The sequence below is a fragment of the Aspergillus eucalypticola genome, assembly GCF_003184535.1.
Source record: "Aspergillus eucalypticola CBS 122712 chromosome Unknown BO83scaffold_9, whole genome shotgun sequence".
NCBI classification, from domain to species: Eukaryota; Fungi; Ascomycota; class Eurotiomycetes; order Eurotiales; family Aspergillaceae; genus Aspergillus; species Aspergillus eucalypticola.
In genome coordinates, this window is record NW_020290283.1 from 353,945 (window position 1) to 370,539 (window position 16,595).

Here is a 16,595-nt window from a genome sequence, read left to right on the forward strand (position 1 = left end):
GACTAGACTATGTAGCAGGTAAGGCTCTTCGCACCTGGCGGAAACCATCCGACTGCTCCGTACAACGATGGCTGTTCATTGTCACTTCTATTTCGATCCACATGGGTGGCATTTAGGGCAATCGAAATGGAGGTGCTGATTGGTCGGGTCGTCTACGGACTGGACGCGTGGGAATCGGCGACGATCCTTCGTGCGTGAGATGGATTTAGCGTGGTGGGTCGGCGGAGAAGAATCATTGTGGAAGAAGCGAAGATTGGCAGGTTTAGGCTGTTCAGCTAGCCAGATGGCCAAGGTATTAATGGCCATGGCTGTGCGGCTCAGCCACTTTCAGGTAGGTGATGGGTAGTCGGAGATTTAGGTGAGGATGTGATGTGGTGCGATGTGGTCGGGCGTTGTGGAGTTATCTGTTTGTCTCTAGTGTTTGTATACGAATTGTACTCGAAATTTAGCTTATCAAGGTAGGGTTTTTCACGTGTTATCCTGTATTTAGGCGTATATAATCGCTTTTGAAAAGCTCATGGAAGTATAATCAGCACTAAAAGTAGATTGTGAGTTATCTGTTTCTGGCTTGCCGACACAGCTCTTGTATTACCCAGTTTTGACCTGGACAACTTATTCCAGCTCTTTCTGTCTACTTGTCCTGCAGCCAAAAGGATGATAATGACATAAATCCAATTCATGTACTGAAAAGCATAGCTCCAAGCTGCCATCAACGGGTATAGATCTCCAACCCACCCAATCGAGAAAAACCGGCCTGTCACACAACAAACCAAAGAAGTGAACCTATATTACAGCTCATAACACACAACTGAGCAAATCGTACAAAGACATCAAAATACCATCCCGCCTCACATCAAAAATAACAACCCCAGCCCCACGACCACCCCCCAAAGACCCTCAACACCCAACCTTCCCGCTCCCGACGTCCCCGTCGCATCACTTCCCGACCCCGTCGCCGTTCCATTCTCTCCCCCATAACTCTCAGTGCCATTAACCGCTTCTGAAAGCTGTACATGCAAATCAAACGGCTTAGTCGCAACATCCGCATCATCCGTAGTAATCGAACTGAAATACATATCGCCTGCCGAATTCACATAAACATACGCCGCCTGGAAGAACGGCCTTCCGAGCACGACCTTCCCACTGCTCACCTGACACCTCTCTTTGGGAACCAGCTCGTCCCAAACTGGGATATCAAATATCGGATACGACTCGCTATCCGGATTGAACACGATCGAGATGTTCCGTGCGCACCAGGATTCATCCGGCACGGACAAGACCTCAGAATTAAAGTCCAGCATGGCGGGGAGCGTTTTACTCGTTTCCTGCACGCTGGTACCACCGAATGGGTATTCTGCGTCTTCGCTGCTGGTTGTAGCGTTGGGGGTAGTGTAAAGTTGAAGTATGACGGCACTGATATCTAGCATGCCTGTGTCGATGAAGCTGGTGTTGCCGGCGCTGGTTTCCGGGGTGGTTTGCCAGTGTGGTTCGTCGTAGATGCGGTTAGAGTCGTAGTTGCCTCCAAGTACGATGGAGCCGTTCCATTTGTTTTGGAGGCCGAGGTTCAGGCCGACGGGGAGGGAGGGGATGGTTGTTGAGTTGGTTTTGTTTGTGGTGGAGGTTATGTTTAGACTTGTGTCTTGAGATAGGAGGAGTGTGTTGCTGAACGCAATTTCGAGATCGAGAGTCTCGGTCTTTTGGCCGGGTGAGCCGGCGGACACAAATGTTGCTGTTGTTGTTGATGTCGCCTTTCCTGTCGCTGTTGCGGTTGGCTTGGCGGTGGTGGTGGGTGTTCCAAATGCGACGGGGAGGACTCCAGCCAGGTCGTTGTTGTATTGGATTTGCGCGCCCCATGCAGCGCCGGTGGGAGTGCTGGCTGGTCCAGTCAAGGGGATGACCCAAGCATTGTCGGCGGGGTCGTTGGCGGTGGTGATAGGAATGCCGCTGGCATCGATGAGGGAGACGGTTTCGACGGGGGCGGATGTAGTTTGGGGATTGGAAGCAAGAGTGAGCTCGGCGGTCGCGAAGGGAGAGGAAATGAGCGTCAAGAGGAAGCCGGTGAGGAGGGACTGGGAGGAAAAGGAGCGTGATGCCATGATGTTGTTGCCCACGGCGAGACACTGATCGGGTTAAAAGGTGGAAGAATAGCGAGAGACTGACCCCAATAGAAACAGAAAGATTTGAGAAACTTCAAACGCAGGACGAAGGAGGGTTGACATAGGGGGGTAATTTGGTTCCTGCATAAGAACATATGGTTGGGGCGAAAGGGGGCATGATGTACACAGCCTGCCTCCATGAGTGGAGGCGAAGTGATGCGTAGCATTGGATATGTCCACTCCCCTCCAATATGATGTGAGAGGAGGGCGGCTGCGTTGAAAACACGGTCGTAGTCATGTTGTGGTAGAGCAAATGGAAGCTCGCGTGCGACGGTGAGAGTTGGGGGCGGCCCCAAATTAGCATTCCTGGCTGTACCGAAGTTTCCTAGCATGGAGTTAGCTGGAAGGTTTTGTAGTGTAGGGGATCGTATCATTCGTATACTGTAGAGTTGCCAACATGTCATCAGTAGAGCCGGGTGTCATTGGGCGATACTTGATGCTTTTCGATGACTCCTGTCAGCCCTAACTGCTGCTTGGGTGAGATGTGATGCCAGAGACTGTTGTCTTGCTCATTATGTACATATTGACCGAGATCGCCGCATTTTGAAAACTTCGTTCTACTGCAATATAAAAGGCTGGATTCATTCAAAAAAGGTTCAAAGACCTAGGTCGGCATAGGAGCGGGTTTCTGCATTGGTGGGTGGTGAAGCTGCAGAAAGCGCCCCCACACAAACAGGGGTTGAAGCAACACTAAGAATAGTTGACTGACTCCGCTTCTGCCCACCGAGTCACGTGATGAAAAGCAGAGTATCCTAGGTTCGATCCCTGCCTTTGGCGAATTCATCTTTGGTTGATTTCAGGAAATAATATTGATCAAGAGATCACCACACAGTGCTGATGCCATCTTAGACAGTCATGTCACGATCAATTGGGTGTTCAAGACGTGATCCTACTAAGCAAATGCAACGGTGCAGGGAACACCCGCATATGTTACGCCATCGTGGGTTTGTCGGAGCCAATGGCTCGGCGGTCATTCGTTCTGAGCGACACCAGTTGAATGGCGACCTCCGAATGGCGAGTAGAATGAGAAGGTGAGCACTATGCAGAAGAGCGGAGAATAATCGTCAATTATTGGGGAGTGCAGATACCAGCCACGCCGGGAGACCGACGGATACCGCGCCGATCGCCGTCCCAACCTCATCACGCCTTTCAGGCTGCCTGGACTGATTGGCAATCGGCAGTTCCACCGATTAGATAAAAGCTCTTCTCGCGAATAAACCCCGCATAAGGGTCTGGGAGTTAATAAACTCTGGAGGACCCCAAATTCTTCCATCGCACGGCCATCATGTTCCTTTCACTTCCCCTTCTGGGGACCCTGATCGCCTCGACAGTTGCCCTAGACTCCAGCCCCCTAGAGTTGCGGGTGCCACATCTGCACCAACTCAGCCAGCTCAGCAAGCCTCACCAGGACACTTTCAACCAAGAATCAGCGAGTTTCCCGGTGTACAACCTCTCCGTACCCATAGACCACTTTCACAATGAATCACGCTATGAGCCGCACACCAATGCCACCTTCGGCCTGCGCTATTGGCTTGACACCAGCCATTACCAGCCGGGAGGCCCTGTTTTCGTGATTGCTGCAGGCGAAACCGATGGAAGCGACCGTATTCCCTTCCTTTCACAAGGGGTGGTTACTCAGTTAGCTGCAGCCTACAATGGAATTGGCCTTATCCTCGAACATCGCTACTACGGCGAGAGTTACCCATTCGCCAATCTCACTACCGAGAACATTAGATTCTTGACCACCGAGCAGGCGCTCGCTGACTACGCTTACTTTGCCTCGAATATTGTCTTTCCCGGTCTGGAGCATCTCGATCTTACGGCAGCCACCACGCCATGGATCGCCTATGGTGGCTCCTATGCTGGTGCCTTTGTCGCATTCCTCCGCAAGCTCTATCCGGATCTCTATTGGGGCGCTGTGTCATCGTCCGGCGTCACGGAGGCCATCATCGACTATTGGGAATACTACGAGCCGATCAGACTGTATGGTCCATCGCAGTGTATCTCCACCCTGCAGACGTCAATCGATATCGTGGATCGTATTCTCATCGATCACGCCGACAATAATACTCTGGCCCAGCTACTGAAATCCGCCTTTGGAGGCTCTGCGACCAACCTCAGTAACCAAGACTTTGTCTCCTCCCTCTCTTACGGTCTGGACTCATTCCAGTCCCGCAACTGGGACAAGTCTATCGGAACTCCTCTTTTCCGTGCTTTCTGTAACAACATCACCAATTCGGATCTGCTGTACCCCGAAACCGCCGAGCCCATCTCCGCATCAGTCAAGCAATTGGTCCAAATTGCAGGCTACGATTCCTCCAACACAACCCTGGTCAACAACTTCCTCAACTGGATCGGATTCTTGAGTACCTCGAAAGTCTTCACCGACTCATCCTCGGAGTCCTCATCATCCAACGTCACGAATTTCACTGTTCCACAACCCCTCAGCAAAGACTCTGGCACCAGCTGGAATTACCAAGTCTGCGTCGAATGGGGATATTTCACCACGGGCTCTTCGGTGCCTTCGAATATCAAGCCCCTTATCTCTCGTCTCCTCGATCTGCCCTATCTTTCATCTTTCTGCCCGAACACATTTGGGATTAAGACACCGCCAGATGTTCAGCGCATCAACCAATTCGGCGGGTTCAACTTTTCGTACCCGCGCGTCGCGATCATTGGCGGGTGGGCAGATCCGTGGCGCGACGCGACACCACTAGCGGACGGAGTCGATTGGCAGAGTCGGAAGTCGACTGATAGCGAGCCGATTATACTGCTGGATATTCCAGCAGCGGATGTGTGGGATGGTGTGAGAGGTGCAGTCCATCACTGGGATCAGAATGGGTTGTCAGCAGAGCAGGAGAAGAATGGCGAGAGGGCGCCTAAGGAGATTCTTAATGTGCACAAGGAAGTGGTGAGGTTTGTGGGGGTGTGGTTGAATGAGTGGAAGGGGAAATCATTTGATGTGGATGAGAATATTCATCAGACTGTTTTATAGATTTGAGATGAAGCAGATTACGCTGTGATGGACGATCCATAGTGAACAGAATCATTCGCTGAAGATTATGTACACATTTGAAACCATACTATACCCGAGAAATATCTCCCAGTGTTAGTAGTCACCCATCCTCAGAATGGCTCTCTAAATAACCCATACAAGCCCCTTGCGACAGCCTTCTCATCCTTCCAAGCATCCGCAATACCTGCATCTCGCTCGCGACACCGCTCCGGCCCTCCCACGACAACACGCTGCTTCCCAAGCTGACGAGCCTCCCTTACCAACATCGAAGTCCGTGGCTGCCTCAACCGCGCAAACTCCTCGAATATACCCGATAGCCCCTGTTCGACCACACCCCGGTTCGCCTCATCCAAACTCAGATCCGGAAGCATGCGACAGAGATGATAGCAATCCTCCCTACCCAAACTAACATTAGCACCCACACGAATCACCCTCTTAGATAGAGACAGTATAACTTACAAAGCCTGATTTGCCCCCTGCCCCAAATGCGGACTCGTCGGATGCGCCGCATCACCGACCAATACTACACGATCAGAAAACCACTGTTCGGCAGGAACCTCCCGGCGGTCAAACAGACCATAGGAGATGATCCGATCCGCGGTGTTTACCATTTCCAAAACGCAGTCTTCAAAGCCAGATAAGCTCTCTCTCAACTTCCCTCGTAAGATCTCCAGCTCGGTTCCAGCAGTAGCAGCCCGCCACGTACTATCTTCACCCTCTGTATCTGGGATGGTAACCGCCCAGGAAATGTCCTCAGCAGAGATAGGATATGCGACAACGTGCACGCCCTCGCCATACCAATTACTCAGGGAAATATCTCTCTGGGCCATGGACCGGGGGTTTTTGGATATCCCCGCTACCTGGATCAAGCCAGTGAATGTAGGTGGGCCTTCGGCTATTCCTACCTTCTGGGAGAGGAGGAGTTTTCTCGTGGACGATTTGATTCCGTCGCAGCCGATGAGGAATGAGCCTGTTATTGATTCTCCGTTGGTGAAAATTGCGGTCACTTGGTGCGCGTGTTCATGGATGTTCTCGAGCTGGTATCCTTCGTACAGTGGGATACCATGTTCCTGGAGAGTGGTCTTCAGGTGAAGATTGAGTACGCTGCGTTTTATTCCACTTGCGGGCTGGGTGTAGCGGTCCACATAGGACGAGGGGAGAGTAGAATGGCCGAGTGTTTTGCCGGACGCTGTCCCGTGCCAGAGGGATTGGAGGGGTGTTATGATTGGGAGGGGTCTATTGGGGTTGATCAGATTGAGAATTTTCATCCTGTGGATGTCATTGTTAGTGGATGGGATGTTGTATAGGTTGGGGTGGTAAGAATTAAAGAATATTTACCCGTTTGGCTGTATCATCAATGATGCACCGGCATCGCCGAGAGCCTGAACCTTTTCGAAGACGATAGGGTTGTAGCCTTCGCGCTTTAGGAGGATGGCGAGGACGGGGCCGGCGATGCCGCAGCCGATTATCAAGACGGTTGGGGAGGACATTGTTAATGTAGTCGAGCGATAAAAACTTGTTGATAAAAAGTTTTTCTCGTTTCTGTAGTCAGAATGATGGGATTGTGGGGGTTTTATAGCTATTAGGGCGAGACGGAGATTTGTTGTTCGGAGAGTCCGCGGAAGGGTCCGGACGGGAGGAACAGCATCAAGATTTTGCCGAATATGGCTTATATGACCCTCAAGATATTGTATACACTGCAACTATCCAAAGCCTCATGTAATTATAGATATACGATTAGAGTAATTCAGTCTACTTCTTATTGAACAACGCAGATCGGCTCCCAACCGAGAGATCCACGGATAGATAAGGAACCGCCATGCGCTGGCTTCGGCTAGCGCCGAGCATTGATTCCCGGCTCACCAATGAGCTTAATCAAAGTTCTATAACCCTGGTCACCAGCTGCATTTAGCTGCTGCCGTCTGCCTATTGTATATTAGACTATTTTGAATTTTCCCGGCGGCGTGCAGCTGGCGTGCTCGTGGCTACTCCATGTTGGCGATTCTGAGACCAAAACATAGACCAAAACATCCCGCACCCGGGAATCCCACGGTTCTGTGCGAGCGGTTTGAACATTGAATTTTGTCAACTCGGTGTTGTATCCGCTTATAATGACGGTTATACCTCGAGTAGTGTGAGTCGTAATACAGCAAGCGATACTATATTATGGGGGAATGACAGTGGGTGGGGAAGTAAGGACCTATCTCAAGATACCCATTCACCAAACACGATGATCTATCTGGGCACTGGCCGCTAGTCCCCTGCACGGTGCCAGGACAATTCAAAACATTTCCCCAAACCAGTCTCCATAGATAATGTGGGTGGTCCCCCGTATTTCCCCAACTTCTTTCCGAACCCCGACGCCACAGGCTTCGTTTACCCACCGGTTACAGCATGCAGGGCACATCCTTAGCAAGCCACCATGAACCTCCAGCAAGCTATACGACAACTCTTCTCGGTCAAAAGTCAATATTCACTGTCTGAAGATGCTACCTCCAGAAGCCACCTCGTCGCTCACAAGCTCCGCGAGATCCCCCGCTGCTCAGTACTGATCCCGATCCGCAATCCCTACCTCTCACTAATTCTCATCATCCTAGTTAAACTGCCTATATCCCCAGATTTTATCCACCTGCTCACATACCGACTACACATGCTTGTGCACCAACCTATCTAGTATAGCAGCAACTACAGAATTTCACTCATGTTTCCACCGATGTCCCATCAATCCCGACCAGCGACGTCAGTACATCCTCCCTGCCTCCCAACCAACCAGCACCCTAACCCACAGTAAACAGTAACACCAAACTTCTTCCTCTCTCTCTGCGACATCTTGTTCATCCAACCAAACCTCCCAGAATACATGACCGCAAACGTTAACCTCGACCGCCGAGCCGAGTTTATCAACGATGCGCAGACCATCTACTCCATCGTGACAACAATCTACGCTTCCACACAATCAACATCGTCAACCGAGGCTTCATTACCAATAACCACCGAGGTTATTACCGCGACCGATGAGTCCGGGGTCGGAATAACAACACAAACAATTTTCAGTACCGTAACCGACTCTAAGACATCAGATGACGACACCGCTACAACTACTTCCGAACAACCCAACGTCGTCACAGTTACAGAAACTCGCCTCGTCTCGACAATGCGTATGACATCAGTAGCGACGCAAACATCTTCCTCAAATAACAATAATGCGGGAGGTCTGTCTACAGGCGCTAAGGCCGGGATTGGGGTTGCGGTGCCCATCGGCGTTGTTATCATTGCGCTTCTAATATTTGCTTGGTTTCAAAGGCGCAGGAAGAGGAAGCAACAGGCTGGTGATGCCAGTAACAGTGAGGAAAGCGGACAGGCCACAACGGTACAGCATGCGGAAGGGAAGGATCAAAGTATGACTCAGAACATTACGACTATACTCCCCGAGATCGACGGCGCACCGCTTAACGAATCCGACAGTCGGCCCGTATATGACTCGGCTGATCGGCCCGTATTTGAACTAAGTACTGGTTCTGTTCGAAGGCCGAGGCGGGATGATCCACAGGTTGAATCTGAAGCTGTTGGTGTAAAGGGAACGGACGCTAAGCAGGGTGCTGTGGGTGGTGAGGTCACATCGTCAGCCTCGGCTACGTTAGGTGAAGCGCCGGCTGAGCTATCTTCTGATGGCGCTCGAGATGGGGAGTCGACAGCATCAGTAGTAGCGTACGAAAGGATGAGTTTGTCAGAGTTACAAGAGGAATTGGCTAGAGTGGCGAGAAGTAGAGAGCGACTACAATACTTACAAACTCTAGAGGAGAGAGAGGATATGATCCGGAGGGTGCTTGCAGGGCATGGAGAGGATAATGTGTCGAGGGTCGAGAGTCGGGGAGAGGGTGGTAGTGGGTGATTAATGATGTAATAATGAGCTTTGAATTTCTACCGATACTGAATGCGAGTAATGTTCTTCTTTTAAATATATTACCCTACCCCCCCCCCCCCCCCCAATATATTATATATCATCTACCCCAAAATCTAATACTTCAACCAAGCCCTCACAACCGACCAAGCCTGCCACGCAGCCGCAGCCCCGACAACCCATCCATTCTCCTTGATACCATGCTTGAAATACCAGGCCGAGCTAGCCCACAGCGCCGCATTGAGAATGATAGCGATGGCCTTGTTAGTGGGTTCCTGGAGGGCTCGGGGGTTGCGGGCCCATTGGTAATGGAGGATGCCTATAAGGATTATCAGTCGAGTTCTTGCTTTAGAGTTAATTAGAGAACACTTACCGGTAGTGAACAGAAAGGCGCTTCCCTAGATATGTTGTTAACATCCATGGTTGTCTTGCGATTTGCTATGAAGGATGGTGGATGAAGTACCTGGAACCAGCCGACAATGCCGAGAGCCCAGGGCTTGGTGCCAGCGATGGTGCGATAGGCTGGTTCGGCGGTCCATTGTGTGCCTCCGAGCTGGTCATTGGTTATTAGTATATTACTAGATTGAAGTATTATGTGGGTAGAGAAGTGTCTGTCAATTGAAGTGGGAGCTTTGTAGACTCGTTATTGGAGCTCATGCAGATGTAGGGGTCGATGACGCCAAGGGTAGCTTCCTAGGAGCTAGAGCTGACATACCGTGTGTCCGACCGCCAAAACAACGAATGAAAAGGCCGAGGCCTTAAGGGAGACAGATGACGACGCCATGTGGTTTCTGATAAGATGATGACTGATCGGGATCTAGTTCCAGGATCTAAATTAATCTAAGCATATAAGTGCAATGAAAGAAGAAGGAAAAGAAGATTCGAAAGTTCGAAACCTGGTGCGGAGGTGATGGCATGATTACAAATACTACGAGCAGAATTTCCCCCGATGACGAGACTCAAAAGTCGCCGAACCCGAGGCCCGGAGGATTGGAAGGATTTAAAGGATTGGTAGTACAACAAGGAACTGGAGGGCAATTGAGTTCATACTTTAAAATATAAAGTGCTCTTTTCTTTCTCGAATGTCGACTCTATCTCTTCGCTTTCTTTACCAGCTTTGGCCTGGTTTGATGAGCAAATTCTTTTCGAAAACAAAATCCATACCGCCTTCTGTATCAGGAAGTAAATGTACCGAGGCGATAAAGACCCTACAAATAGAGTTTTCATGTGGACTTTGTACGCAATCGTCCTCCGTAAGAGACCTGTAGGCTATTCCAAGTTTTCACCACTGAGGATGCAAATACAAACCACATCATCGTTTAGTAAATATTTGTGAAAGCTCATGGCTCTATTTGATTGTCATCTAAATATAGAAACGGCAACATGCATACGCGACGCGTTTGTGGTTCCTGGCCCTGCATCCCTCTCGCATAAATGCCAGATTCTGAACACAACCCCAGAATATGCAAGGTTCTGCAGAGCCTTAGCTAATCACATAACATTAATTTTCATGAGTGTTACACAGAAGGGTTCTATTGAAATTAAAGAATGAAAGTCAAAATCCGATTAGTGTATAAAATGTGGTATACCCCCTCAGGTGATGGCGGCCCAACCAAAGCAGTAGTGAGCCATGACATTCGCCAGAATAGCAGCAACCCTCACTGCCTTTGCGGTAGTGGGAAATGCTAGAACGTGTATGGAAACTGAGGTGGTCATATTGTAAGGCTCTCTATCGATCGAGAACTGAATGTTTCTATCATTCGAGCTGACGTTCTGAAGAGGTGCCGGTGTGGCGGGCGTGACTGCTGCAGTATGCTCGAGTTGCGACCTTTGTGGGGCCATGCTGATGATCGCAGGAAACACTGCACAACAACGCTGTCGAAAATTTTATCGTACTAGAGTATCAGGACCGTATTGGTGGGCGGATGCACGAGGTTACCTTTGGCAAAGGGCAACAATATGTAGTTGGAGGCTGGGGCTAACTGGGTGTGCTGCTATTCCCCGACTCCATGTTAAAAGGGATAACACTAACATGGGTGCCAGGTACACGGAAATGGAGGACCTGAAACACATGTGAATCCCATCTGGGACCTAGTAGGATCCACGGGTACGCGTTATTCTAGCAAAGAGGATGACTGACAGCGAAGACAGGCTATTAAAGCCAACCTCCGCACACTGTAAGTACTCCCTCACCACTACTGAAGACATACCATGTTATAAAGAGCAGAAACGTGACGAGCACTGGAGCTAGATAGCCTACTAATGCTAGTGAGGATACTTGGACCATGATGTAGTGCTGTTCGGAGGCAGCGCTTGGTTATTACTATCTTATGAATGGATAAGTAAGGTAGGTAGGGGTATACTCACACTACAAACTACCTATCTATCTATCCCCGTAGGTAGATAGTATGATCCAGATAGAGTGATAGCTGAGTGAGTACCAACTACACTCTAGCGCAGTCATAGACCCCGCGATAAGAAAACAAAAACAAAGTGTTGTAAGGTTAGTAAGTGAATACACCACCACTTACTACACAGCCGACTAACGAACGTCAGGACCAGTGAGGTTGAGAATGCTACGGTATACGACAGACGGGAGAAATACCACCCGAGTTCCTGTTCAACGCACTGGAAGCTGTCAGCGACGCCGACTCCAAGGTCCTCGCCGACGCTGGCATCCGACTTCACCACCACCTCGAAGACCGTACATACCGCGCGGCCCTTCGCCGAACCCGAAACAGACGAATCAGTACGAGCAACTGGCCGACTATCTGGCATTTGACTCGGTCACAGCAGCCAGGCGGAAGAAACTTCCGAGTTCTATACCGCAGCAACGACCAATGCGACGGCCAAGTTCTTCTCTCACCGAGAGGAGTTCAGCTTCGATCAGCGTGGGTTCTCCATCATCCTCAGGAACGTAGTAGGTCCACTCCTCGAAGGACAGAATGCTTGGCGCCTTCGGAAAAACACCATCGTCAAAGAAATTGAGCACGACGATGACTCCGTGACAGCATATAGCACGGATGGGAATTGTGTGCGAGCCAAGTACGCTATTGTAACATTTCTAGAATCTGGGTGTGCTGCAGCGATCTGAAGCTGTGAAGTTTACACCCGAACTGCCAAGGTGGAACAAAGATGCCATTGCGAGCTTCGAAATGATCACGTATACCAAGATATTCATGCAATTTCCGCGTTCCTTCTGGCCCAAGAACCAGTATCTGTACTACGCCGACCCGAATACTAGAGGCTATTATCCGCTGTTTCAGCCATTGGATGTTCCCGGTGTGCTGGAGGGATCGAATATCCTTGTTGTTACTGTTGTCAACGATCAGGCGCATCGGGTTGAGCGGCAAAGCGAGGCCAAGACACAATCTGAGATTATGGAAGTGCTGCGCAAGATCTTTTGGAGACCATCCCGGAACCGATAGACATTTATTATGAGAGGTGGACGCAAGAACCTTGGTAGAATTATCCCCTAGTGTACTTGGTTGGAATTTGTGAAGCTAACTGACTGTCCAAGTCGAACGGCTCGTACTCGAACTGGCCGCCCGCAGTATCTGCCAACACGCATCGGAATCTCCGAGCAAATGTTGGGCGGGTTTTGTTTGCTGGAGAGGCTACAAGCCCAAAATTCTCGGGATTTCTGCATGGCGCGTACTATGAAGGAAAGCGTGCGGCGGAGTCCTTTACTTCGCGTGAGGAAGCAGAGTGGGGCGACTATAACCCTAGTAAAGAACCACTTGGTTCTTCCCTGCCTTTAAAGTTATTGTAACTATTGTTATCCCGTAAGGTTTCTATCGCACAGGGAATGGACGATGGGGGAGGACACTTTTATGGAAGTGGCTGATGGATGATTAGAAGCTTAGCTTGGTATATGGTCGTTACATGGATTTAATCCCACTTATATTATCATTCTTAACATTGTGTTTCTCTACATTATCTGCAATTTGGTAGTATAGTAAGGATGCTGTTTTTATATAGTATGATATTTATATCTATGTAAATGATCATATTCAATCGTATATCCATATTTTGTACGAGTTCCGGTGGCTAAAACTGTGTCTGCAGAGGCAATACCACGCTCAAGTATATTTAATAATCTATTATCTTAGAAGAAATGGCTGTTGACTACCGACAACGGTATTGTGCGAATAGAGAAATTTGAATCGACAGTCAAAAACCCTTTATGCGTGAATCGTTGCCGATATAGTGTTATCTAGTATCGAAATTTTTTCTGGCATTGTCAAGCCCAAGAGAACTGCAGTGTGGGGGCAACTGCATGCCACTCTCACCGCTTGTTTGCGCAATGCAAGAGATCCCCCCATTTCCGAGGGGTAACATTCCATCCATCTCAGCCTTGCGGAGCTGCGCAAAGTGGGGTTTCAGGGACGCCCATTGCTAACCACCAAGTTGAGTTGGCAAAAGGAAGCCTCAAGAAAGTTCATCTTAAAATCCAAAGAAGCAGTGAGCACATTGGGCATGTAATCGACGTGGTTGCCACCAGCACAGTGAAGCCTTTGGCCCAAATCGAGAAAGGTGGGGTGGGGAAGGGGAGGCAGTGTGCTCGATGGTCTGCTCACTATTGGGTCTTTCCTACACAATACCGATCACTATCCATTATGGATTTGTCTTCATGAATTACTATGCCGTGAGTATATCTTGGTAATCCAGTCAACTTGGAGATTATTGGTGCGCTCGGGATATACTACTGTTGGCTGGATTGCCGCGTCTTGGGTAGAAACCCGCTGTGAAGCAGAGTAGTCTGTGCGGGGGTATGCGTTTGCTGTCATGAGGAATACTGATAATTGGATTGCCTGGCTTATTCCTAACTCAACGTGGCTGGTCGCTTCGTCAAGGCGCAAGAAATGCTAGGCGCTTGAAGATGGTGAAGGCGGGATAACGGTTGAAGAGAGGGGTTGGAAAAAGCAAAGAGTGGCAAAAAAAGAATTGACAGATCCTATAGGCAGCAACGTGTGCCATACTGTCCGTCAAGCCCTGTTCTCTGGCCCTCCCCAGTCACAACGCACCTAAAGAATGCCTCTAGAGAAGGAGAGTATGGGGTAACTCCCCCCAAACCTCACAGACCTTACCCCTCGCCGTGGGCTTTGACTAGTTCACCTGTGACTGCAAAGCAGAGGAATTCGGTGATCAGATGTATCCTGGTCAGATGCTAGGATATGGTTGGCTACCAGTTACCAGCAGCTGCACCGTCGGGTTTCTACCCAGGCAACATGATAGTGTGCCACGCCCCGGCCTGAAGGCAAGAAAGGAAAGTACGATGAATCACCCCGAACAATCTTTCGTTTCCAACCTGTAACTGATAAGTCAAACTTCCTAGTCACTTCTATTCGATGGTGCTTCAGTAATATGGGATGCAGCTAGCCTAGCTTCCTGCTCGATTAAACCAGAAAGAATCACTGAAAACAGACATATTAATTACTAAATCCAAGGGTCTATTCTGAATTTAACCATGCAGACAGAGGTCGCTGTTCCATTCATGGTGTAGCTAGGCAACTAACCCTACTACCACGTATTCGTGTATGCCTCATGCCTTTGTACTGGGTGGCTTATCGATGTCACTAGTACCTAGTTGATTGAGAGTGAGGTGGTTCTGATTTCCGGGCTACTTCTGAAACAGTGTTTGGGCAATGCAGGGTGGCTGAGGACAGGGCAGAGACAAGCGATAACGAGCTGGCTCGGCCAAATTTGCCTTTAAAATTCGCGGTCGCACCAGTTGCTTAGGCATCTATGCAACTTACTTCTGATCAGACTTGGCTTACTTACCGACTTCAAGGCTCAAGGATCACGGCACTCCAGTCACAGAAGAGTCATTGTCTACAGATAAAACTTTGACGCCAAGTACCACTAGTCTCCCTAACTAGACGCTACCTCCTTCTCGTATACATTCCCCTCCTTTGCTTTACTATTGTGGTTCATATTCTTGCGATACTATCATTCTATTCCCCAACTGGGACAAGTTTGAGCATAAATGTTGAACGGATTGTCTCTTCACTCAAACAATGGTAGGACAGTCTATCTTGCCTACCACTTCAAGCATATGCATTGTTACTGATCGCTGCAGACTGTGCAGATAACCCGAGCCACATGACCGTTATGGACCGTTCACCCTGCTTACCAACCGCCTTTCGCTTTGTCTACAGAGTCCCAGAGCCGCTCAGGTTGTGGCGCTACCAGCACACCTCCCCTCCCTATACAACTCAGCCCAAGGTCAGATCACCTCATAGTTCCCATCAACGCCCTTCTTCAGAGCGGTCAAATAAACAACCTTTTTCTTCTTTTTCACTGTCATCATGGGCGCGTTTGAGAAATGCTAGAAGTATAGACTGGCTAGTTGTTTATCGTCATGGGTTTTCCCAGGGAACTAGCCCCACTACATCAACAGGCGACAGCACACATTGCACAAACCCACAGCCCATAGGAGATCTGTCAGATGCGTTCGCTGAAGGCTTTGGTGGTGGTTGCAGCGCGAGCCCCTCCTCGACCATGAAGTTGTCCTTGCAGACTGGTCAGCCTACAGAAATAGTCCATAAGGATGCCGAAGAAAGTGACAGATTCATACGCCTTGGCTTCCTAATGACCGAAGACCTTCAGAAAAAGCCCATTTTAATCGCAATGGACACAATGGCTGAAGTCAGTATCATGCGCAAGGGCATCTTCGACAAGTTAGGCCTGCCACTGCACCGTTTCTCGATGACCATAGTTCCGTTGCAGACGAGATCTGCCCAGACAACAATCCGACCACTCGGCCTTGTCCGTCATGTTGACTGGCACTTTGCTCGTGCGCCTCAGACATACACGACAGACTTCCTCGTTGTGGACACGGACCAATATGATATCCTCATCGGTGAACGGGAAATCAAGAGGTACCATCTTCTACATCTGGGTGCGGATATCCCCAATGTGGTCGTACGACATTTGTCAAAGCATGGCTAAGGGCTTAAAATCCTGTTTTCTTTACCTCGTTATTGGGAACCTTCAACACTCGTTTGCATTCAGATGGTTTGGATATGTCGTGTTTTCTATATTTATGGGGAGGCTACGTGCGACACAAGCTTGCTCTAAGAGTTAACTATTGGCTTGTTTTGACGGGACGAAGTAACAAGGCATGGATTTTCTAGCGTGATCTGATATTAGCGATAGGCGTTTATTTTCGGGAAAAAGCACATTTAGGCTATCTTTCAATTGTTGTAGGGGTTGTAAACCGTGGAATATTCACCTTGTTTATCTCGTTTTTCCCTTGTTTCCCGTATGTATATATTAACTTTTCCCCCGCACTGACTCTACTACAACGTGTAATTGCAGCTATCGGGCAATAACAAAAATTGGTGTTGCAGTATGCTCATTCCTGCTTTTACTGCTTTTACCGCATACTACACAATTATACTAAATTAGAAGTAAAGTACTTATTTACTAATTATTCCAAAACGGAGCTTTGAACAGCTTTTGAAATAGCGACTCAAACAGCTACTAATTAAATAGGTTCTTGGATTATTATATTTAT

The 16,595-nt window shown here is 49.1% G+C and overlaps 7 protein-coding genes across 7 annotated transcripts; 4 read left to right on the top strand and 3 right to left on the bottom strand.

The window, feature by feature from the left end:
• Window positions 1–848: 848 nt before the first annotated feature.
• Window positions 849–2,757, bottom strand: BO83DRAFT_407397 (uncharacterized protein; the record flags this gene model as incomplete). The annotated part of the gene is made up of 3 exons (XM_025533957.1): window positions 2,539–2,757; window positions 2,204–2,481; window positions 849–2,120 (listed from the first exon to the last, which is right to left on the bottom strand). Exons 1-3 carry the CDS (start codon window positions 2,558–2,560, stop codon window positions 849–851), a joined length of 1,572 nt encoding a protein of 523 aa, XP_025389209.1. The 5' UTR covers window positions 2,561–2,757.
• A 659-nt stretch (window positions 2,758–3,416) lies between these two features.
• Window positions 3,417–5,198, top strand: BO83DRAFT_377479 (putative extracelular serine carboxypeptidase). The gene has a single exon (XM_025531001.1). It carries the CDS (start codon window positions 3,442–3,444, stop codon window positions 5,149–5,151), a length of 1,710 nt encoding a protein of 569 aa, XP_025389210.1. The 5' UTR covers window positions 3,417–3,441; the 3' UTR covers window positions 5,152–5,198.
• Window positions 5,199–5,267: 69 nt separating this feature from the next.
• Window positions 5,268–6,687, bottom strand: BO83DRAFT_436488 (FAD-dependent oxidoreductase). Its single transcript, XM_025535960.1, has 3 exons — window positions 6,511–6,687; window positions 5,632–6,441; window positions 5,268–5,568 (listed from the first exon to the last, which is right to left on the bottom strand). The coding sequence occupies exons 1-3, from the start codon at window positions 6,660–6,662 to the stop codon at window positions 5,283–5,285; spliced, it is 1,248 nt and encodes a 415-aa protein (XP_025389211.1). The 5' UTR covers window positions 6,663–6,687; the 3' UTR covers window positions 5,268–5,282.
• An 851-nt stretch (window positions 6,688–7,538) lies between these two features.
• Window positions 7,539–9,064, top strand: BO83DRAFT_407400 (CFEM domain-containing protein; the record flags this gene model as incomplete). The annotated part of the gene is made up of 3 exons (XM_025533958.1): window positions 7,539–7,717; window positions 7,770–7,911; window positions 7,968–9,064. The coding sequence occupies exons 1-3, from the start codon at window positions 7,595–7,597 to the stop codon at window positions 9,062–9,064; spliced, it is 1,362 nt and encodes a 453-aa protein (XP_025389212.1). The 5' UTR covers window positions 7,539–7,594.
• Window positions 9,065–9,182: 118 nt separating this feature from the next.
• Window positions 9,183–9,977, bottom strand: BO83DRAFT_377481 (uncharacterized protein). Its single transcript, XM_025531002.1, has 4 exons — window positions 9,789–9,977; window positions 9,537–9,626; window positions 9,447–9,471; window positions 9,183–9,392 (listed from the first exon to the last, which is right to left on the bottom strand). Exons 1-4 carry the CDS (start codon window positions 9,855–9,857, stop codon window positions 9,190–9,192), a joined length of 387 nt encoding a protein of 128 aa, XP_025389213.1. The 5' UTR covers window positions 9,858–9,977; the 3' UTR covers window positions 9,183–9,189.
• Window positions 9,978–10,703: 726 nt separating this feature from the next.
• On the top strand, window positions 10,704–12,845 carry BO83DRAFT_397855 (FAD/NAD(P)-binding domain-containing protein; the record flags this gene model as incomplete). The annotated part of the gene is made up of 12 exons (XM_025533208.1): window positions 10,704–10,792; window positions 10,853–10,883; window positions 10,930–11,034; window positions 11,117–11,167; window positions 11,225–11,250; window positions 11,630–11,654; window positions 11,687–11,822; window positions 11,874–11,964; window positions 11,987–12,118; window positions 12,170–12,287; window positions 12,340–12,459; window positions 12,594–12,845. 12 exons carry the CDS (start codon window positions 10,704–10,706, stop codon window positions 12,843–12,845), a joined length of 1,176 nt encoding a protein of 391 aa, XP_025389214.1.
• Window positions 12,846–14,857: 2,012 nt separating this feature from the next.
• Window positions 14,858–16,214, top strand: BO83DRAFT_463332 (retropepsin-like aspartic protease). The gene is made up of 2 exons (XM_025537338.1): window positions 14,858–15,096; window positions 15,156–16,214. Exons 1-2 carry the CDS (start codon window positions 15,063–15,065, stop codon window positions 16,025–16,027), a joined length of 906 nt encoding a protein of 301 aa, XP_025389215.1. The 5' UTR covers window positions 14,858–15,062; the 3' UTR covers window positions 16,028–16,214.
• Window positions 16,215–16,595: the final 381 nt, after the last annotated feature.